Genomic DNA, 17,074 nt, shown 5'->3' with positions numbered 1-17,074 from the left:
ATTCCTCGAATAATATTTTTTAAAAATTAAAATATAAATTCCATAATTTTTAATTAAAAAAAAACCCCTAGACCAAACCCTTGGGCACTTGGAAGAAACATATATATATAGCCAAGAATCTAGTTACTGATGCTTATTTTATTGTTTGTGAAAATTAAAATATATTTATCTGTGAAAAAATATTCAAATTTCTATTTCGTCTCTAACATTATAACTTGTCATAGTCAAACTTGTCCTTTTGATTTAAATGATTCTCTTTACAGTCTATTAGAATGCCACCTTTAATTGACGTACGCAACTCAAAAGATATATATTTCCCCCACTTTAACTTTATACGTGAAGATCATTCATAATTTCATAGGTCCAACTTGTAATGTTTTGCTCTACCGACCATATGAAAGGTGCATAACCCCTAGCAATTAGGCACCTTAGGCATAAACCAAAAAGAACAAACAATACTAACAAATATAAAAGCATTGGTTTTTTCACTTCCCCAAAAGAGTCATCTATACTCATGTTTACATTATATGCACCCACACTTTTATCCCAAAGTTTCTCGATCAAACTTCTTTTTATTCCGGCGGCGGCAGCATTGTTCTTGACATATGATCCGAAAGCTGGAGCAGTTTTTCCCCCCTGCTACAGAGCATGAAGATCACCTAGATGCCTCTTCGAGTAATATCAGATTGAATGTGAACAAATACTTTTTTCTTCTCTATCCCGTGTCCAATGTTTTTTTTTACAGCTGGATTTCCAGTGTCCAATGCTTGCAAATAGAATGAAATACCTAAAGTAAACAACACTGCATCCAGAAATTCAAGACTGGGAAACTCAAAAATTTGGGCATACTGAAAAGTGTAACCTCAATACTCTGAGCCGATAAGCCATTCCCCGGAGTTGTGCCTGCCTTGCTGCCTAGCCTAAGCAAGGTCTTGGAAGGGAAAATCAATGGTTCTAACCTTAAAGCGACTTTTGCATAAAAATGACTGCTCTCAAGATTCAACTCACACATTTAAGCTTGAAGCCAAGACAGTCATGACTACACAAAACATTTGACCCTACTCAGTAAGATATGCATCCATAGAAAGCAATGTGCTGCTGACGACAGATAATTCATCTTAACTACACCGCATGTACCTGATTTTGATCCACATATTTGTTTTTGGAAGAGGACCAGACTCCAATTCAATTTAATAAGCACTCGCTTGTGGTGGAAGAATACCATGGTTACAATCCACACCATGGGTTATGATGATTCAAAAACCCCAAACCAAGGTGTAAAAGTCCAAAGCTAAACTATATTACTGAAAGATCAAACAAACAGACACCTATACAACCGACCTGTCACCTACTTGTATCGAATCTGAAGTAGCCTTAATCGAGGTTTTGATCCACATACAAGGTACTACTAGTCTACTATGTATATACATTAGAGTTACTTTTGATATTTCATTCAATTTACCGTTTCCAACCTTACGCACATTTAAGTTTGACAAACCTAGGTTGTGTGTAAGTTATAATTTGGAATGTTACATATGGCCAACACTTGGCACATGTTTTGTTTATGAAAACACATTACCCATCAAACTCTTTAGTGTAGAAAACAAAGCACGGAGTAGCCTTTGATAATTTACAACTGTGCTGGAAACCATATCTGTATTGCAACTACGTGCCATGAGGGGAAAAAATGCTACAGGAACAAACCTCTATATAGCTTCACCAAACTATGGATGCTAGCTGTCATTGTCATCGGAGTAGCAGTCATCACTATCTGGCTCATATATTTCATATTCTTCGTCACTTATATTTGCATCATGTGTATTATCACCACCTGCTTCAGTTGATGGAAAACTATCAAATATCTCTTGCAAATGGGTTGCTGAGATGTTCTCCACGTTGATATCTAGGCATGATATAGGAAATCCAATGGTTTCAGCAGATCTTCAAAAACATTTCCAGAACAATTAGTATCAGTTTGTCCCAAGACTTTTTTTCTAGGAGAATGAGCAACCTTTCTTGATGGAATCTTTGTGAATATGGGAGTGTACTTGCATCTCCATCATTGCATTGTATAGAAATGTTTTTTTGGTCAGAGTACCACCATTCTTTCAAATAAATATTGTTTTCATTGGTTTTCTCTTTTTACTCTCAATAAAGATTATGCAAAACTAGTGAGAGGGCCAGCCTACTAATTATTATAATAAAATTAAAGGCATGAAAAAAGGCCAGGATCTTCATGGTATGAGGATACATGCTTGTGCCTGCAGATATATTTCACCGTCCTCTTCGGCCTGGAAACATGAGAGCATGATATTAGGCACACTTAGGATAAAAAAGGCACAGTATATATCCAGCAAAATGTAAAGTCAGAACATGGAGAAGCCAAAATCAGATCAAGTGCCTCGTATTGATCCAATTCTTCTTCAGCATTGTCAACTTCATCTTCTTCTTCATCCTCAACATTATTGGGCCCCTCATCTTCATTTCTTGTAGACTCTACATCACTAAATTTAATCAGGGCCATCAAAATTACAAAACTGAATGAGCATGCAAGTAAAAATTCTCACAATGGGCTGGTCGCACACAGATACAAAACACAAACTCTACAAAACACAAACTCAATTTTTTTTTCACAAGTTACTCAAATTCAAAATTTAAGAGTTACCAAAAGCCTTTTGAGTGTGTGCCCTGGGGGGACGGTGGCGGGGGTGTTAAGTAACACGTCATGAAAAGAAGTAAACAATTCTGAGGAATGAACACGAAACCAAACTTTTAATACCAAGATTTCATGCAGATAGCAAAATGGGATAACAGGCCATCATTGGCCTTTTATTACAGCAGTGATTCATGTTTAAGGGGTCTTCTGGTACACGTCCCGTAACAAAAATATTTGATACTTTTCTAATGGAAAAATAGTTAAACAATTCTCATAACATTGACAAGGTTTCTATAGATTTAACAAATAAAAGGATGTAACTAAAGAGCTAGGCTAGATATGTTCTTGTTAAATGTCAGGTTGACATGATTGCTGATCTGTTATCAGAGTTCCCTTGGACTACTTTGACAGGCTATAATGAAAAGCACAAAGAGCAGAGTGATGCCAAAAATCTCAGCGATTTAAAATAGCTACCATTGATCACACTGATCCTAGGGTGCACGTATAGGATTCAAAAACCTACGGTTCAACTTATATTCCATCTCTCTGAAAGCGTTTATAGTAATATCATTTCAGTTCTGGCATGAACATCTGAAAGGATAGATCAAGTAAAATGACATACGGATCATCCTTTTGAGGTTGTTTGAATTTCATGTCTTTTCGCACATTTGGTTTGAGAAGAAATTCCAGGGGTGGGGGGATTTGTGGTTTACCATATTATGGTATTCTTTGAAGCTTATCTTGCTCTTGTGAGGAAGAGTCCCAACTATTAATATTATAATTGAAACAATTTTACAATCGTGAAGAGTCCTCAAGTTTAGTCATCAATTGGTACCTGCATTGGTTTGCTGGTGCACTTCACCAGGCTTTAAGGCAATCTTATTGCCTTCCTTCTTTAGCTTTTCAAACCTTTCAGAAGCAGCTCTAAGTAAATTTTCTGCACCAGGTTTGGGGAAGATTGATAGGAACCTCACCATAAGACGCTGTCTTAAGCAATTCAGCATGTGGTATGAGAACCATCCTGTTCCAAACTGCAGACTAAACGATAAGCTAAATATAATAAAACCAAGTAGATAGCTAGCAAACTTCAGATATGCAAATAGTAGACATATATTAAACATAGAAATATAGTAGGATTTCTATCACTTTTTTTTTTATAAGTAATAAGAGATTTTATTCCCAAGAATAGGCATAAGCTTAAGTACACAGGACGTAAACAAAGGAGATACTTTTTTTTTTTTTTTTTTTTTTTTTTTTATGTCGGAGAACCTCTCCAAGGCAGGACCCTTCGGACCCATACCTGCAGAGTAACCCCAGTCCCGTGCACCACACCCTTGGAAGTTTCTCTACACGAAACTGGTTAAATCGCTGGCTTTTCACCAGGGGGTGTGACCCCAAAGGATTGTTTGCACCTATGAGGTGTTGAACCTTGAACCTTGAAAGGAGTGATACCCCAAGACCAAGGTCTTCACCACTTGGGCCAACCCCTTGGGGTTGAATACAAAGGAGATACCTACTACTTTCTAAAAACGAAAGGAAATCTAAAACAAATTCTGGAAATTATCATCCATTACAAAAGTTCTGGCCCACAAACTCAAAGTACTAAAGAAGAAATCCCTAAGGTCTCCCAATGAACGTTCTATCACCAAATCAACTATATGGCAGTAAGAAATAATTTCATAACAGAATTCGGCAAATGTTCTCTAAAATCTTTAAGACCTCTTGTGGGATGGTATTTTCAACCGGACCATAGTAGCATGGGTTATGCCCAGAAGGGTAGTGGATATTTTTAGGTGTTGGAGGGGTCTTAGGGGTAATACTCATATTGCTGCGGTGTAGAAAATGATTCCTCAGTGTATTATGTGGTGCCTTTGGATGGAGAGGAATGGTAGGTGTTTCGAAGATCAGGAGTGTTCCTTGGACGAGCAGAAAAGATTCTTCTTCAACACTCTATTTACTTGGGCTTCTGTCATTAATTGTAATGGGACCAGTCTTCACAATTTGCTTGTATCGTTCTCTAAGTCCTAGTTGTTACTAGGTGTATTCCATACATATTTCCTATGTACTTGGGCCATGCCTCTTTCCTATTTTCTATTAACAATATTTTTTCTTACTTATCAAAAAACTCTGTAAAACCTCTTGTGCCAAAAATGGCCATCAATTCTAACCTATTTATTCAAGGAAGAAAACACAAAAAGAAATGTAAAAGGAAACAGCATTTCTAGGATTCCTCCATGGCTTCATCAGGAGGTTAGTGTTGGTCTTCAGCCAATGCAGTGTACTCTTTATTTGGGATCTTTGCACAAGGTACCCTATGGTGAGCTCTGGCGGGGTGTTATTTTCCATAGAATAACTATAATGGTTGGATTATTAAACAAACACTACTAGGCACTTAACTTGAAGTCACTCTCTCACTTTCATGTTGTCATATTGGCATCAAGCCATACATAATTTGACATGATGTATCGTGTATTTAAATAATTTGGGTCATGACAAATTTCTCTTCACATAAATATTTAAGTTTGTGGTCATCCGTCACCCTTCGGTTCCTCTCATGATTAGTGTTTCTAACCATCACAATTTCAGCTTGGTGGTGGACCAAACTCTAGCAAGCTTTCTTTTATTCATTTAATTCTGTATTGTACAGGAGTCTAAGTGACCTGTAAAATTTATAGTAACAAGTTCAAGACATTGAGAAAATATCATTTGAAGACAACCTTGTCAAACAGCAGGCATTCTACTTCTCTGAACCTATAAGTTACTTCTCTGAACCTATAAGTGGAGTAACGGCTTCAACTATGCTCAAGCCAGCAAATCATCTGACATGCGTAAACGCATGATGATCTGCCCCGAGTACTAATTGAAGAAAATAATCATTTGACCTGCCCCAAGTCACTCCTAGTCCAAGAGATTTTTCTGACAGGTAATAAAAAATTTTATTAATAAGAACAACAGGCATAGCCCAAGTACACACGATGCATACAAGAGAAAGTACCAAGTAAGAAACCGAGGCAGATAATAGAGCTTAGTTATCACCTTAAGAGATTTCCAAATGAACCCTCAAGACCAAATTGCTTTGGATGAGAGATGATAGAGCCATAGAGAAAATTAAACTAAAAATTTGAGAAAAAATAAATGAAAACTAAGCAAGTTGTGAGTTGCATATGTGTGTGGTACAGATATAGACAAATACATCAACACATAGGGAAGAAGAAAAACATTTTTAACAAAGCTAATATAAGAAAATCACCGTGCAAGTTGTCTGCATTAAAGGCTTCCTTATCTCTTGTTGAATGTAATCATCAGCAAGTTCAAAAAACTGCAATGATGTCTGGAACTTGTAAGGAAAAACTTGAAATGCACATATTTCCTCCCATCTATGCTTTAATCTGGATCAAGTACAAAGAGTAACATCAACATCAACATTCATATTGATGATGAAGGAATCGAAGTTCACAAATATGCTCTATTGTACTCCAAGTACAATAGAGTTTCATTTATGAGAAACCGAACAATTCAGTTTACTACGCTGCCTAGGTTCTTCATTCAGCACTCTTGTTATTTCTATTCTTATTCCTCTCCTCCAACTATAGGCAGTTGTTCCCTGTTTCAATGGTTTTAGTTAATCCATACGATAAAATAGAAATCATGAAAAGTCCACAGAATCTTAGTCTTACTTCCAAAATTGTGACCACCTTTCTCTTGTATACTTGGGCTATGCCTATTGTTTTCTATTAATAAAACCTATTGATTACTGATCCCAAAAAATAGAAAAAAATAAATCGTGACCGCCTTTCATTGCAAACAACTCTAAAATTAAATTCATCAAAGGTGCCCTGCATGAAACTAAACTTCATGTGGCACCTGAAATTTACATCAAGCATATCCAGTAGAGTATACCAATATCTTTCCTTTTTTTTTTATTGGTAATAGAGTATACCAATATCTGGAAAAGAAAAAAAAAAAGGCATGCAAAACAACAAAATAGGCACTATTTTTCAAACAAATCCAAAAATAATGCATATTCTGGAAAGAATGCATAGTCTGGTAACTATGAGACACACATTGTGCTTAGACTAAATACAACAATGAATTAGTGTCCTACAACAGAATAAAAGATGCCTAAAGCAAAAGGAGAAAACTCTGAAAAGAAGTTACCCTTTGGCTGCATTAGCGTCACAATAACTTCGTAATGGTTGTGGTACACGAAAATCAATTCTCTGATATCTGCTAAAGTAGATACTTTGAAGCTAAGCATCAAAATAGTAAATATTCTAAATCACTCTAATTCCAATAAGCATTAATTGTACGCAATAGAAGTATATGCATATACAAACACACCACATTTTTATCTTATGTATCTTCTTCCAGAATAATGAGCATGCAAGTTGTTAGTGTAACTGTTTCAGAACAACTTCCACCCACTTTTCTTCTGAGAAGTCTTAAAACAGATGAAAACTCTGAAGTACCATAAAGGCAGGTCTATGCACATGCTGCAACTAAGTCAAAACAGAGATTTTATTTTAGTCAATTGCTTCAATTTTATAACAGCATCAGGTGCCTGTCCTTTCTGCCCCTTCTCTTTTTTTATTCACAAGTGACAAAAATGCAAGTTTTAAATAAGGGTGACTCCCTACTGATTTTGTCCTCTTTGCCCCCCCCCCCCCCCCCCCCCCCCCCCCCCCCCCCCCCCCCCCCCCCCCCCCCCCCCCCAAACACCCAAATTAAAAAAATAATTAGTCAAAATGAAAATGTATTGTAGTCATATAAGAGAACAATATGAATAGGTACAAGGACCTAACTCTGACCCTCATAAAAGGGAAGAAAAACACTGAATTATCAAAGGTTATCCTGATCCTACCCTTCTGAAAGGTCAAGAGTAAAATCTTGCTACTGCTAACAATTCCATATCCAGAGAGGCTAGAGAGGAGCAACAAAGTTAACTCACTTACATGGAACCACTGATACCCACCAAACCGGAAGAGAGAGAACATCACGTGAGAAAGCAAGGATGTGTCGGGATCTTATTGGAGTTTGCAATATTAGATAACAAGATCGCCATGTTTTGAATAGTTTAAGTCTCCAGCTTTGGTTAAAATTTACGCTGCGAAATGGACTTATGCCATATCAAACTATGTGACAAGCATTTTCTAATGCCTTCACCATACTTTTTTTTTTTTATTAATAAGTAATGCTTTCACTACACTTAAGAAGAGCACTTCAAACAAGTATTAAAGCAGTTATGGCTTATCCTATCACACACATATTGAATCATTAATTTAACTATTCATACTTTAAAACATGAAAAGCAAGAATGTGTCTTCATGATTCCTTGCAAAAATAGCTAACTCTGTCTTTTCACAACCAAAATGAAAAATTTGAAGAGATCTCACTAATGCATTTGATATTGATTAGAAATAGAAGTTTGGACACGAATCCTCACATGCGAGAATCAGGATCCTTGCGAGGATCGTATCCTTTTCTGATCCAAAACCTGAGAAATGGTCCACTTGAGAAGTAGTATGCAATCCTAGAAAGAAGCCTGCAAGATCAAACAAATGCAAGGTCACTGCCAAATATCAGATTCATCCAATTTCCACAAAATTCTCAAATCTAATCATCTTCAACCAGCCCACTAAAGAATTTAACTACAAATGGGGAAGTTTCCAAAGAATACCTTCTAAATTTTATTTTTTTTATAAGTAAGAAGTAATTTTATTAGAAACGAATTTATAGGCGAAGCCCGTGTACACAGGAATTATACAAAAGAAACCACTTAAATACATTATAGGAGAATACCTTCTAAACATCTCAACTGTAAAAGTTAAGCCCTTATCAAGCAAACGTTTAGTCAGTGATTCCTTGGGCCATATAGGCCGCTCATCAAAAAGATTAGATAGAAGCATCTGCCACTCCCATTGATCTGATCCTTGAGGTACATATCCCTCCCAATTGACTCTCTTAGGAATCTGTATGACTGTTAAGTGAAACATGGATGAAAAGAAAAGGATTGAAAACACATGTTGAGATTTCTCACGTTTTACTTATTTCATGGTAATGGTCCATAAAGTCGCATTAAAACTCCAAAGTATCTATCCCTATGTGGGCTTTATTATTTACTCACAAAGATTTTTTATTTTCTCATTGAAAAATTTAAGTAGGTATGATCTTCCCTTCAGTAGCTAGAACAAATTCAAGCATTTGATATTGCCACTGCCTGAGCATTGATACTTTGACGGGAAACCATGTTTGCACCTTATGAGTGTTGGGTACTTCTCAGATATTCCAACGCATCTCCAATACTTATTGGATACTACTGGACATGTATTGGAGATGCCTCAAACATTAGGATACAGCTTTTTCCCTATTTAAATGGAAAAGTAATTTTTGGGAGATGTAAGAAGCATTTATGACATAGGTTTTGACCCTTTAGGCGTGACATATGGCTCTTCGTTATCTAAGGGTGTGTGCATGATTAACTTTTATAATAACTTATACCTACATAGTATGCATCTATGTATCTCTATCTAGATTTGCCATATCATGATTTCTAAAATGATTATTTATATTGAAGTCAGACAAACAGGATATCTTTAATGTTAAAATCAATTGCAAGAACTGGCTCCATATCCATCTGCACATAAAAAAAAAGGCGTCACTTTTAACAATTATACACTGACAAGATAGTTGAAAAATAGGTTAACCACTTTTGTATGATATTTGGAATGAAACATATTTATTTTGGGATAAGTAAACGAACATTTTATCAAAAAATGCAAAAGATGTAGTCCGAGTACATAAGACGTATACAAGAGGAACATCTAATGAGAAATAGCAAAAGATACAAGAAAATCATGAATAACTCAAAAGACAGATAGGATTACTAAGTGAAAAGAAAGATTTCTGAGAGGAAGTATGAAATAACTCAAAATAAAGATCCCTGCAAGCAAAATGAAATTACATCCAAAACTAGAAGGAATTGTCAAAATCAACAAGGAAGAAAAGAAGCAATTTTGACAGCAATAAAGCCTGGAAGCGGATATACAAATGGATCATGCTTGGCAAGCATTTATCTATGCCAGATCACCAAAAATATGTAATTAGTCAAGGTCAGATTGACCATCCAAAGGCACAAAATCCATAGGACACTGAGTGTCACAACTCCAGCTCAAACTCCTAGAGGCAAGGAGTCTAAGCTACATCAGAGGTAACTTAGAAATAGATTGATCGCCCCACACATTAGAAGCAGTGGCTATATATTCAAGACTCCAGAGAACGATAAATTCATAAGAAACTAAGACATGCAGTCACCAATCAAACTAGCATCTCTTCCATTGGATTGTTCCACTAGAACTCACCAAGCAAACAGCTCAGCAAAAATAATTGTGCCAGAGAATTCAACGGAAACATGAGTATGAGCCCTCCTCAATCTCTTACATGTTTTTAAAAAAAATGTCAATTTTTATGTTGCTCACTCGGTGCTTTCAAAAATTAATTGTAAACGCTTCTATTTCTGGACTAGATGATTTAATAACTTGCAACCAACTACATGTGAAGACAACATAATCCAGTAGACAAGTATTGACAGAATCATATCTTCCCAAAATTATGGATTGCACCAAATCAGGGATTACTTATTTTTAGGCATATGTTACAAAAGAATATTTTCCTTATTTGTAAATTTCCATACTTAGTTTCATTGTACATCTATATATTTTGTGTAAAGCACAATACAGAATCAATACATTGAGTTATTCCAACACGTCTCCATTCTCTTTTAACATGGTATCAGGCTAGGTTAAGGTCTTGCAAAGTCATGGCTGAATCCTCCAACCCAACCCTCCCTTCCCCTTATCTTCTTCATCCCTCAGATTCACCAAGCTTAACCCTTGTCAATGGCCTTCTAACCGGCGACAACTACCCCAAATGGCAAAAAACCATGACAAGAGCTCTCAATGCCAAGAACGAGCTTAGCTTTGTCGATGGTACTCTCAAACGCCATGCACCTAACACACCCGAATACACCCAATGGAACCAAACAAAGGACATGGTCCTTACTTGGATCCTCAATTCTATCAGCCCCTCTCTTGCCAATTCTCTTGGATACCATATCGACCAACGTGATGTTTGGGTTGATCTTTCCTCCTGTTTTTGTCATGGCAATAATGCCCGAATTTATCAACTCAAACGGGCCCTTTCTTCCCTACACCAAACAACAAATTCAGTCCATGATTACTACAACCAAATAAAACAAATCTAAGATGAACTCGATCATCTCCAACAGAGCACTGACCTCAAAGCCTTCCAACAGCAAGCCGAAGATGAACAGGTGTTCCAGTTCCTCCTCGGTCTCAACGATTCTTTCGCCTCCCTCCACACTCAAATCTTAGCCATGGATCCACTTTCACCCATAAGCAAAGTATTCTCTATTTTGTTTCAGGAAGAGCAACAAACGCTACTCAACATTCGGCCCTCTTCATCGGAAACCATGGCCATGGCAGTTCGACCTGGTGGGTGCCCAAAAACTCCATTCAAGTGCACGGCTTGCGGCAAAGAAGGACATACCCGAGATCGATGTTGGACCCTAGTGGGTCATCCTCCTGGTCGAAACCTGAGATCCAAGACCCAGCCCTCCATTCTCGGTCAGACCCCATCAAGCATCAACCAATTCGCCGTTGCTCCGTCGGCCTCAAGTCCGGTACCTGGCTTGTCACCGGAGTTATACCAGAAGCTTCTCGACTTGCTCGTGCCATCCCCATCTCCAATTGTGTCCTCCTCAGTCAACTTCATTGGTAACATTTCTTCCCCTCAACTTGCTTTTCCCTTCAATCGGCGCCTCCATTGGGTGGTAGACAATGGCGCCAGCCACCATATCTGCCACCACAAGGAAGCTTTCACCGATCTCCATCCCTTAGCCACTCCACATTCCATTCGGCTCCCCAAGGGTCAGGATATCCCAGCCGAAGGTCTCAGCACTTGTATTCTTTCCTGATCTCTTACCTTAACTCAAGTCTAATTTGTTCCTCCTTTAACCTTTAATTTATTATATGTTTCCCAAATTGCCCTTCAAAATTCTTGCATTATTACTTTTTCTTCTAATAATTGCTTATTTCAGGACCCACAGTCGATGAAGCTGATCGGAGCGGGTGAATTATGCAATGGGCTTTACGTGTACCATCCCGAACCCCTTATAGTTTTAGCTGCTCAATCCACTGCTAATAAGACTCTATGGCATCAACGTCTAGGTCATCCCTCCAGTTTTACTATCCCTAATGTTTTAGATTCCTCTAGTATTATTTCTGATTGTGATGTTTGTGCTCGTTCTAAGCACACAAGATTACCCTTTCCAAATTTTGCTAATAAAAGTATTTCTATTTTTAATCGGATTTTTTGTGATATTTGGGGTGGATATCATACTTCTTCCTTATGTGGAGCCCATTAATTTCTTACAATAGTCGATGATTTTTCCCACACAACTTGGCTATATTTAATGCGTTTTAAATCCGAAGTTTACACTCATTTAACGCATTTTTTTTCTCTTGTCAAAAATCAATTTAACACCACTATTAAAATCATTAGAACTGATAATGGTCAATAATTTCTCTCTCATTGATTTCAATCATATCTTCTTGATCATGACATTATTCATGAACGTACATGTGTTGAAACTCCTCAACAAAATGGCATTGCGGAGTCTAAACACCGGCACCTACTTAATGTTGCCCGCAGTCTACGTTTTCAAGCACACTTACCCCCTTCCTTTCTGGGGTGATTGTGTTCTCACCGCTGCATATCTCATTAATCGCACTCCCAGTCGTACTCTCCAAAATAAATCACCATTTGAGGTTCTCTTCAACAAAACACCCAACTACGACCACCTTCGTGTGTTTGGGTGCCTTTGTTATGCACAAACTCTTTGTGCTCACCGTGATAAATTCTCTCCTCGTGCTACTATATGTGTCTTTCTCGGCTACCCCAGCACCCACAAAGCATACAAACTCTACAATCTTGATATACGATCCATTTTCTATTCTCGTGACGTCACCTTCCATGAACAACAATTCCCTTTTCAGGATATTCCAAACACCCCGTCCTCTCCTTCTCCATCTCCCATCATTCCTCTTCTCGTCCTTGAACTCGTCCTCCCTACTTCCGAAACCCCTCTTAATCCTCCTCAAACCCCATCCTCCCCACCCTTTCCTTCACCCGTCTCTCATCCTCGCCACCACACTACACGGCCTCCCTATCTCAATGACTACATATGCCCCACCTTACATACAGAGCCCACGGCATCTTCATCTGCTTCCACAACTTTAGGTACTACTCATCCTTTATCTGCCTTTCTTTCATATTCTCATTTTCTCCCTCCCATATTACTTATTTAAATGCTCTCACCTCTTGTATTGAACCCTCATGCTATTCTGATGCTATCCGCCACCCTCATTGCTGCGAGGCGATGTCCGCTGAGCTCCAGGCCCTACAAGATAACTCCACCTGGACGAGAAGCATCTTCCACCTGGTAAGAAACCCATTGGATGTAAATGGGTTTTCAAAACCAAACTCAAAGCCGATGGATCCATTGAGAGGTATAAAGCCCGACTGGTTGCCAAGGGCTACACTCAAGTTGAAGGTCTTGACTATCGTGAGACTTTCGCTCCGATTGCTAAAATGACCATTGTCCGCTACTTATTGGCAATTGCTGCTACAAAAAATTAGATCATTCATCAGCTCGACGTCAACAATGTCTTTTTGCACGGCGATCTTGATAGAGAAGTTTACATGAACCCACCACCCGATTCTTGCACTCAATGGGAGACCCGTGTTTGTCAACTCCAAAAGTCCTTGTATGGTCTCAAACAAGCCTCTCGCAACTGGTTTTTCAAACTAACTGTTGTGCTTCTTGATGCAAGTTTCATCAATCTCAAGCCAATCACTCATTACTCACCCTTGTCACTCACACCAGCATCACTATTGTTCTTGTATATGTCGATGACATCTTAGTTGCTAGCAATGCTCTTCCCAAATTGAGTTGAACCTCCTCTCCACTCACTTCAAAACCAAGGATCTTGGCCCTCTCAAGTTCTTTCTTGGCCTAGAAGTTGCACTTTCTTCTGCAGGTATTTTTTTGAATCAGCGAAAATACATTCTTGATATACTTTCTGATAGTGGTCAACTTGGTGCCCAAACAGCCTTTTTTCCAATGGAACAACATTTGAGGCTTTCCATTGAAGATGGCCTTCTCCTTCCTGATCCTAGCATTTATTGTCGTCTGGTTGGTCGTCTCATTTACTTGACCATCACTCGACCTAACATTGTTAATGCCGTCAACATTCTCAGTCAGTTCATGCATGCTCCTCGTGTTCCTCATATGACTACTGATACGCGTGTTCTCCGTTATCTCAAAGGGAGTCCTGGCCAAGGCATTTTTTTCTCTTCCACCAACACCACACAAGTTACAATTTATACTAATTCTGATTGGGCCAACTGCCCTACCACACGTCGTTCCACCACAAGTTACTTCATCAAGCTCGGTACCAGTCCGATCTCGTGGGGTACAAAAAAAAGACTACCGTTGCTCGTTCTTCCGCTGAAGCTGAATACCGCGCCATGGTTGTCACCACCTGTGAGCTCACCTGGCTAAAGCAAATTCTCACTGATCTTGGCATCCTTCATCCCGAGCCTTTCAACCTCTACTGTGACAATCAGTCTACTCTTCACATTGCCCACAATCCAGTGTTCCATGAACGTACTAAACACATTGAGATCGATTGCCACATCATTTGTGATAAAATTCGATCCGGTCTCCTCAAAGCAGTTCACACTTCTTCACATGAGCAAATTGCAAATGTCTTCACCAAAGCTTTAGGCCATGATCTTTTTCATCATTTCTCACGCAAGTTAGGCATTACAAATCTTCATGCGCCAACTTGAGGAGGAGTATTGATAGAATCATATCTTCCCAAAATTATAGATTGCACCAAATCAAGGATTACTTATTTTTAGGCATATGTTACAAAAGAATATTTTCCTTATTTGTAAATTTCCATACTTAGTTTCATTGTACATCAATATATTTTGTGTAAAGCACAATACATAATCAATACATTGAGTTATTTAAACACGTCTCCATTCTCTTTTAACAACAAGCATGGTGAATTCTTCCTGACCATCAAAATTCCACAAATATTCTCTTTCAATGAAAAGTAATGCAGTCATAAACAGCTTTCAAAACGCATATCCTTTTCCAGATCTTCTTAGAGAAGGAAAATCTTCATCAAAATTAGGCCTAACATGTTTCTCATTTAATAAATCCTAATATATCAATGGTCAAGCTTTTCGCTGAATAAGGAGGACCTTCAGCTTTCCTCAAACATGTCCGTGAGGACTAGAAACAGACCACAACCAAGAGTCTGGAGATCTTATTAATAGAAGCTTACAAAGCTTCATAGATGGGTATAATCCGAACATCAACTTCACTCGAGTAGTACAAATTCTAGGTTTGAGTTTCATAATACTGAGCTAAATTGCAGGATAAACATTAAAGGCCATGATAATGGAAACTCATAATAACTGCTTGATTACTTCCAAGTGATTGAATCCATATAACTCAGAAGCCTATCAAACTGCTACAGCTATAGAAAATATATGTTTCTCAGTACATGGATGCAATTGGTTTGAGAATATTCTCATATGCATCATAGGTCATATAAGAAGCAGCTAATGAGAACTACCATAGCATCAGACTAGCCAATTTGTTCTAACAATAAAATTTCATGTCTATATGATTGCCACTTATAGTGAAAAAAATACCTTCCAATCTTGTTGCACAACTTCATCTTGTTTTGTTTTTGAACTTAATGTGGGTGGTGGTCTTAACCTGAAAGATATAAGGGTAATAAAAACCAGCTCAAGAAATGAACAGAATTCAATCTATAGATATCCGATGGCTCCATCAGAAGCACATATCTAAGTTGGATGATTTTATTCTATTAAAATTTAGTTAAATTTGAGTTCAAGTACTAATATACAGCATAACCTCAAATATTGAAAGTTTTATAACGTGGGGAAGAAAACACAGTTCCAAGAACTGGTGAGGATCCCTGTTCATCCTTCTCTCTCTTTGAGGCAGCTCTTAAATCTTTCTTGTGATGCCGAATACAAGAAAAAAGCATCAAATAGATTACCAGATAAGATAAATGCCTTACACTAGATTCTCAGGCATATCCTTAAGCGAAAAAAGCGGGGGCAACAGAATCATAACATCCTCCTGATCCACATCCATCAGACCACCCTTCTCTTTAAAAGCGAAAAAAAGGCAAAACAAAAGAAATACTAGACTGTGAGACAGTTACATAAAATAGATAACACAAACTCGAGTGAATGGCAGAATCACCCTTCGGGTAATTGTTCTGAGTGACTGATATAATAAAACTGGACTCAAAGCCATAGCCTTGAGCTTCTGAGTCAACACTAGTTACAGCCTTACACGGCAAATCAAGTTCTGAACTTGAGAGAGAGAGAGAGAGTCACCAAAATGTGGGTCCTCCATCTCGGCCCAATTTCTCTTTTTCCTTCTCTCGGCAACGTCCGCATGGACAGCCACAACATGCTGGTAGTCCACCATTCCGTCGAAGTGATAAGCCTCGGGGACGCGAGCAACGATGTCAGCGCAAATTTGGCCACCATCAGTACTGGACTCTTTCTTAGCTATTTTCAGCAGCAAATTGTCGCAGGGACGGAGCTCCCCGAACGCCGGGTGCGAATACAGGTCTTCAGGGCGGAAACGGAGCTCCAACTTGTTCGATTGTGAACTGCGAGCCTGCAAATCAACAAAAACGATTCTCAGAACACAAACTATCAATTGGAAATAAAAAATTCAAAAGCACACCGGCAGGGGTTGGAGTTTGCGCACGCGCCTTGAGAATTCCTTCGGTGCCCCCGAGGGTCTTAACGGCACGTGCCGTGGAAGAAGGGTAGCCGGGATAGTGGACGGCGAAAGCCTCACTGCTCGGCAATACACCGGATGTGGCGCCGTTTTCTATCACTCCCATTTCGCTTATTGAAAAGTTGTCGCGCGAAGGGGAAAAGGAAGTCTGGTTGGCAGAAGAGATTATTTGAATGGAACCAATTATTTTTACTTTTTGTTTTTTGACATGATTCGAATGGAATTTTTGAATGTTAGACGTCTTCCAAATTACAAAATTTTACATACCATATTTTATTTTATTTTATTTTATTTTTACTTCTCAATCTTTAATTTTTCCTTACAAATAATAAAAAAAATATCTAAAAACCATAAATGTATTACATTTTATATAACTAATGAGAACTCGTTTTAATATTTTCTCCCCTTATTTTTTAGGTTAATTGTAAATTCACTTATTATAAAATGGAGTTCATAGTTTTCACTTCTTATTT

General features: G+C 38.1%; 1 protein-coding gene across 4 annotated transcripts; it reads right to left on the bottom strand.

Annotated features, from left to right (window-relative positions):
- Nucleotides 1-313: 313 nt before the first annotated feature.
- Nucleotides 314-16,754, bottom strand: LOC121239711 (general transcription factor 3C polypeptide 5-like). 4 transcript variants are annotated; one of them, XM_041137018.1, is made up of 14 exons: nucleotides 16,573-16,754; nucleotides 16,187-16,475; nucleotides 15,862-15,952; nucleotides 15,467-15,533; nucleotides 9,248-9,290; nucleotides 8,456-8,627; nucleotides 8,100-8,198; nucleotides 6,815-6,883; nucleotides 5,907-6,045; nucleotides 3,492-3,687; nucleotides 2,402-2,496; nucleotides 2,252-2,291; nucleotides 1,705-1,903; nucleotides 314-639 (listed from the first exon to the last, which is right to left on the bottom strand). In XM_041137018.1, exons 1-13 carry the CDS (start codon nucleotides 16,705-16,707, stop codon nucleotides 1,734-1,736), a joined length of 1,605 nt encoding a protein of 534 aa, XP_040992952.1. In that variant the 5' UTR covers nucleotides 16,708-16,754; the 3' UTR covers nucleotides 314-639; nucleotides 1,705-1,733. The 4 variants fall into 4 exon arrangements, with proteins under 4 accessions (XP_040992952.1, XP_040992945.1, XP_040992968.1 ...); XM_041137011.1 differs by having other exon boundaries at nucleotides 314-636; XM_041137034.1 differs by having other exon boundaries at nucleotides 314-636; nucleotides 16,545-16,691.
- Nucleotides 16,755-17,074: the final 320 nt, after the last annotated feature.

Source organism: Juglans microcarpa x Juglans regia, chromosome 1D (assembly GCF_004785595.1).
Source record: "Juglans microcarpa x Juglans regia isolate MS1-56 chromosome 1D, Jm3101_v1.0, whole genome shotgun sequence".
NCBI classification, from domain to species: Eukaryota; Viridiplantae; Streptophyta; class Magnoliopsida; order Fagales; family Juglandaceae; genus Juglans; species Juglans microcarpa x Juglans regia.
The sequence above is the reverse complement of the archived record's forward strand: the minus strand, read 5'-3'. Positions and strand labels throughout refer to the sequence as shown.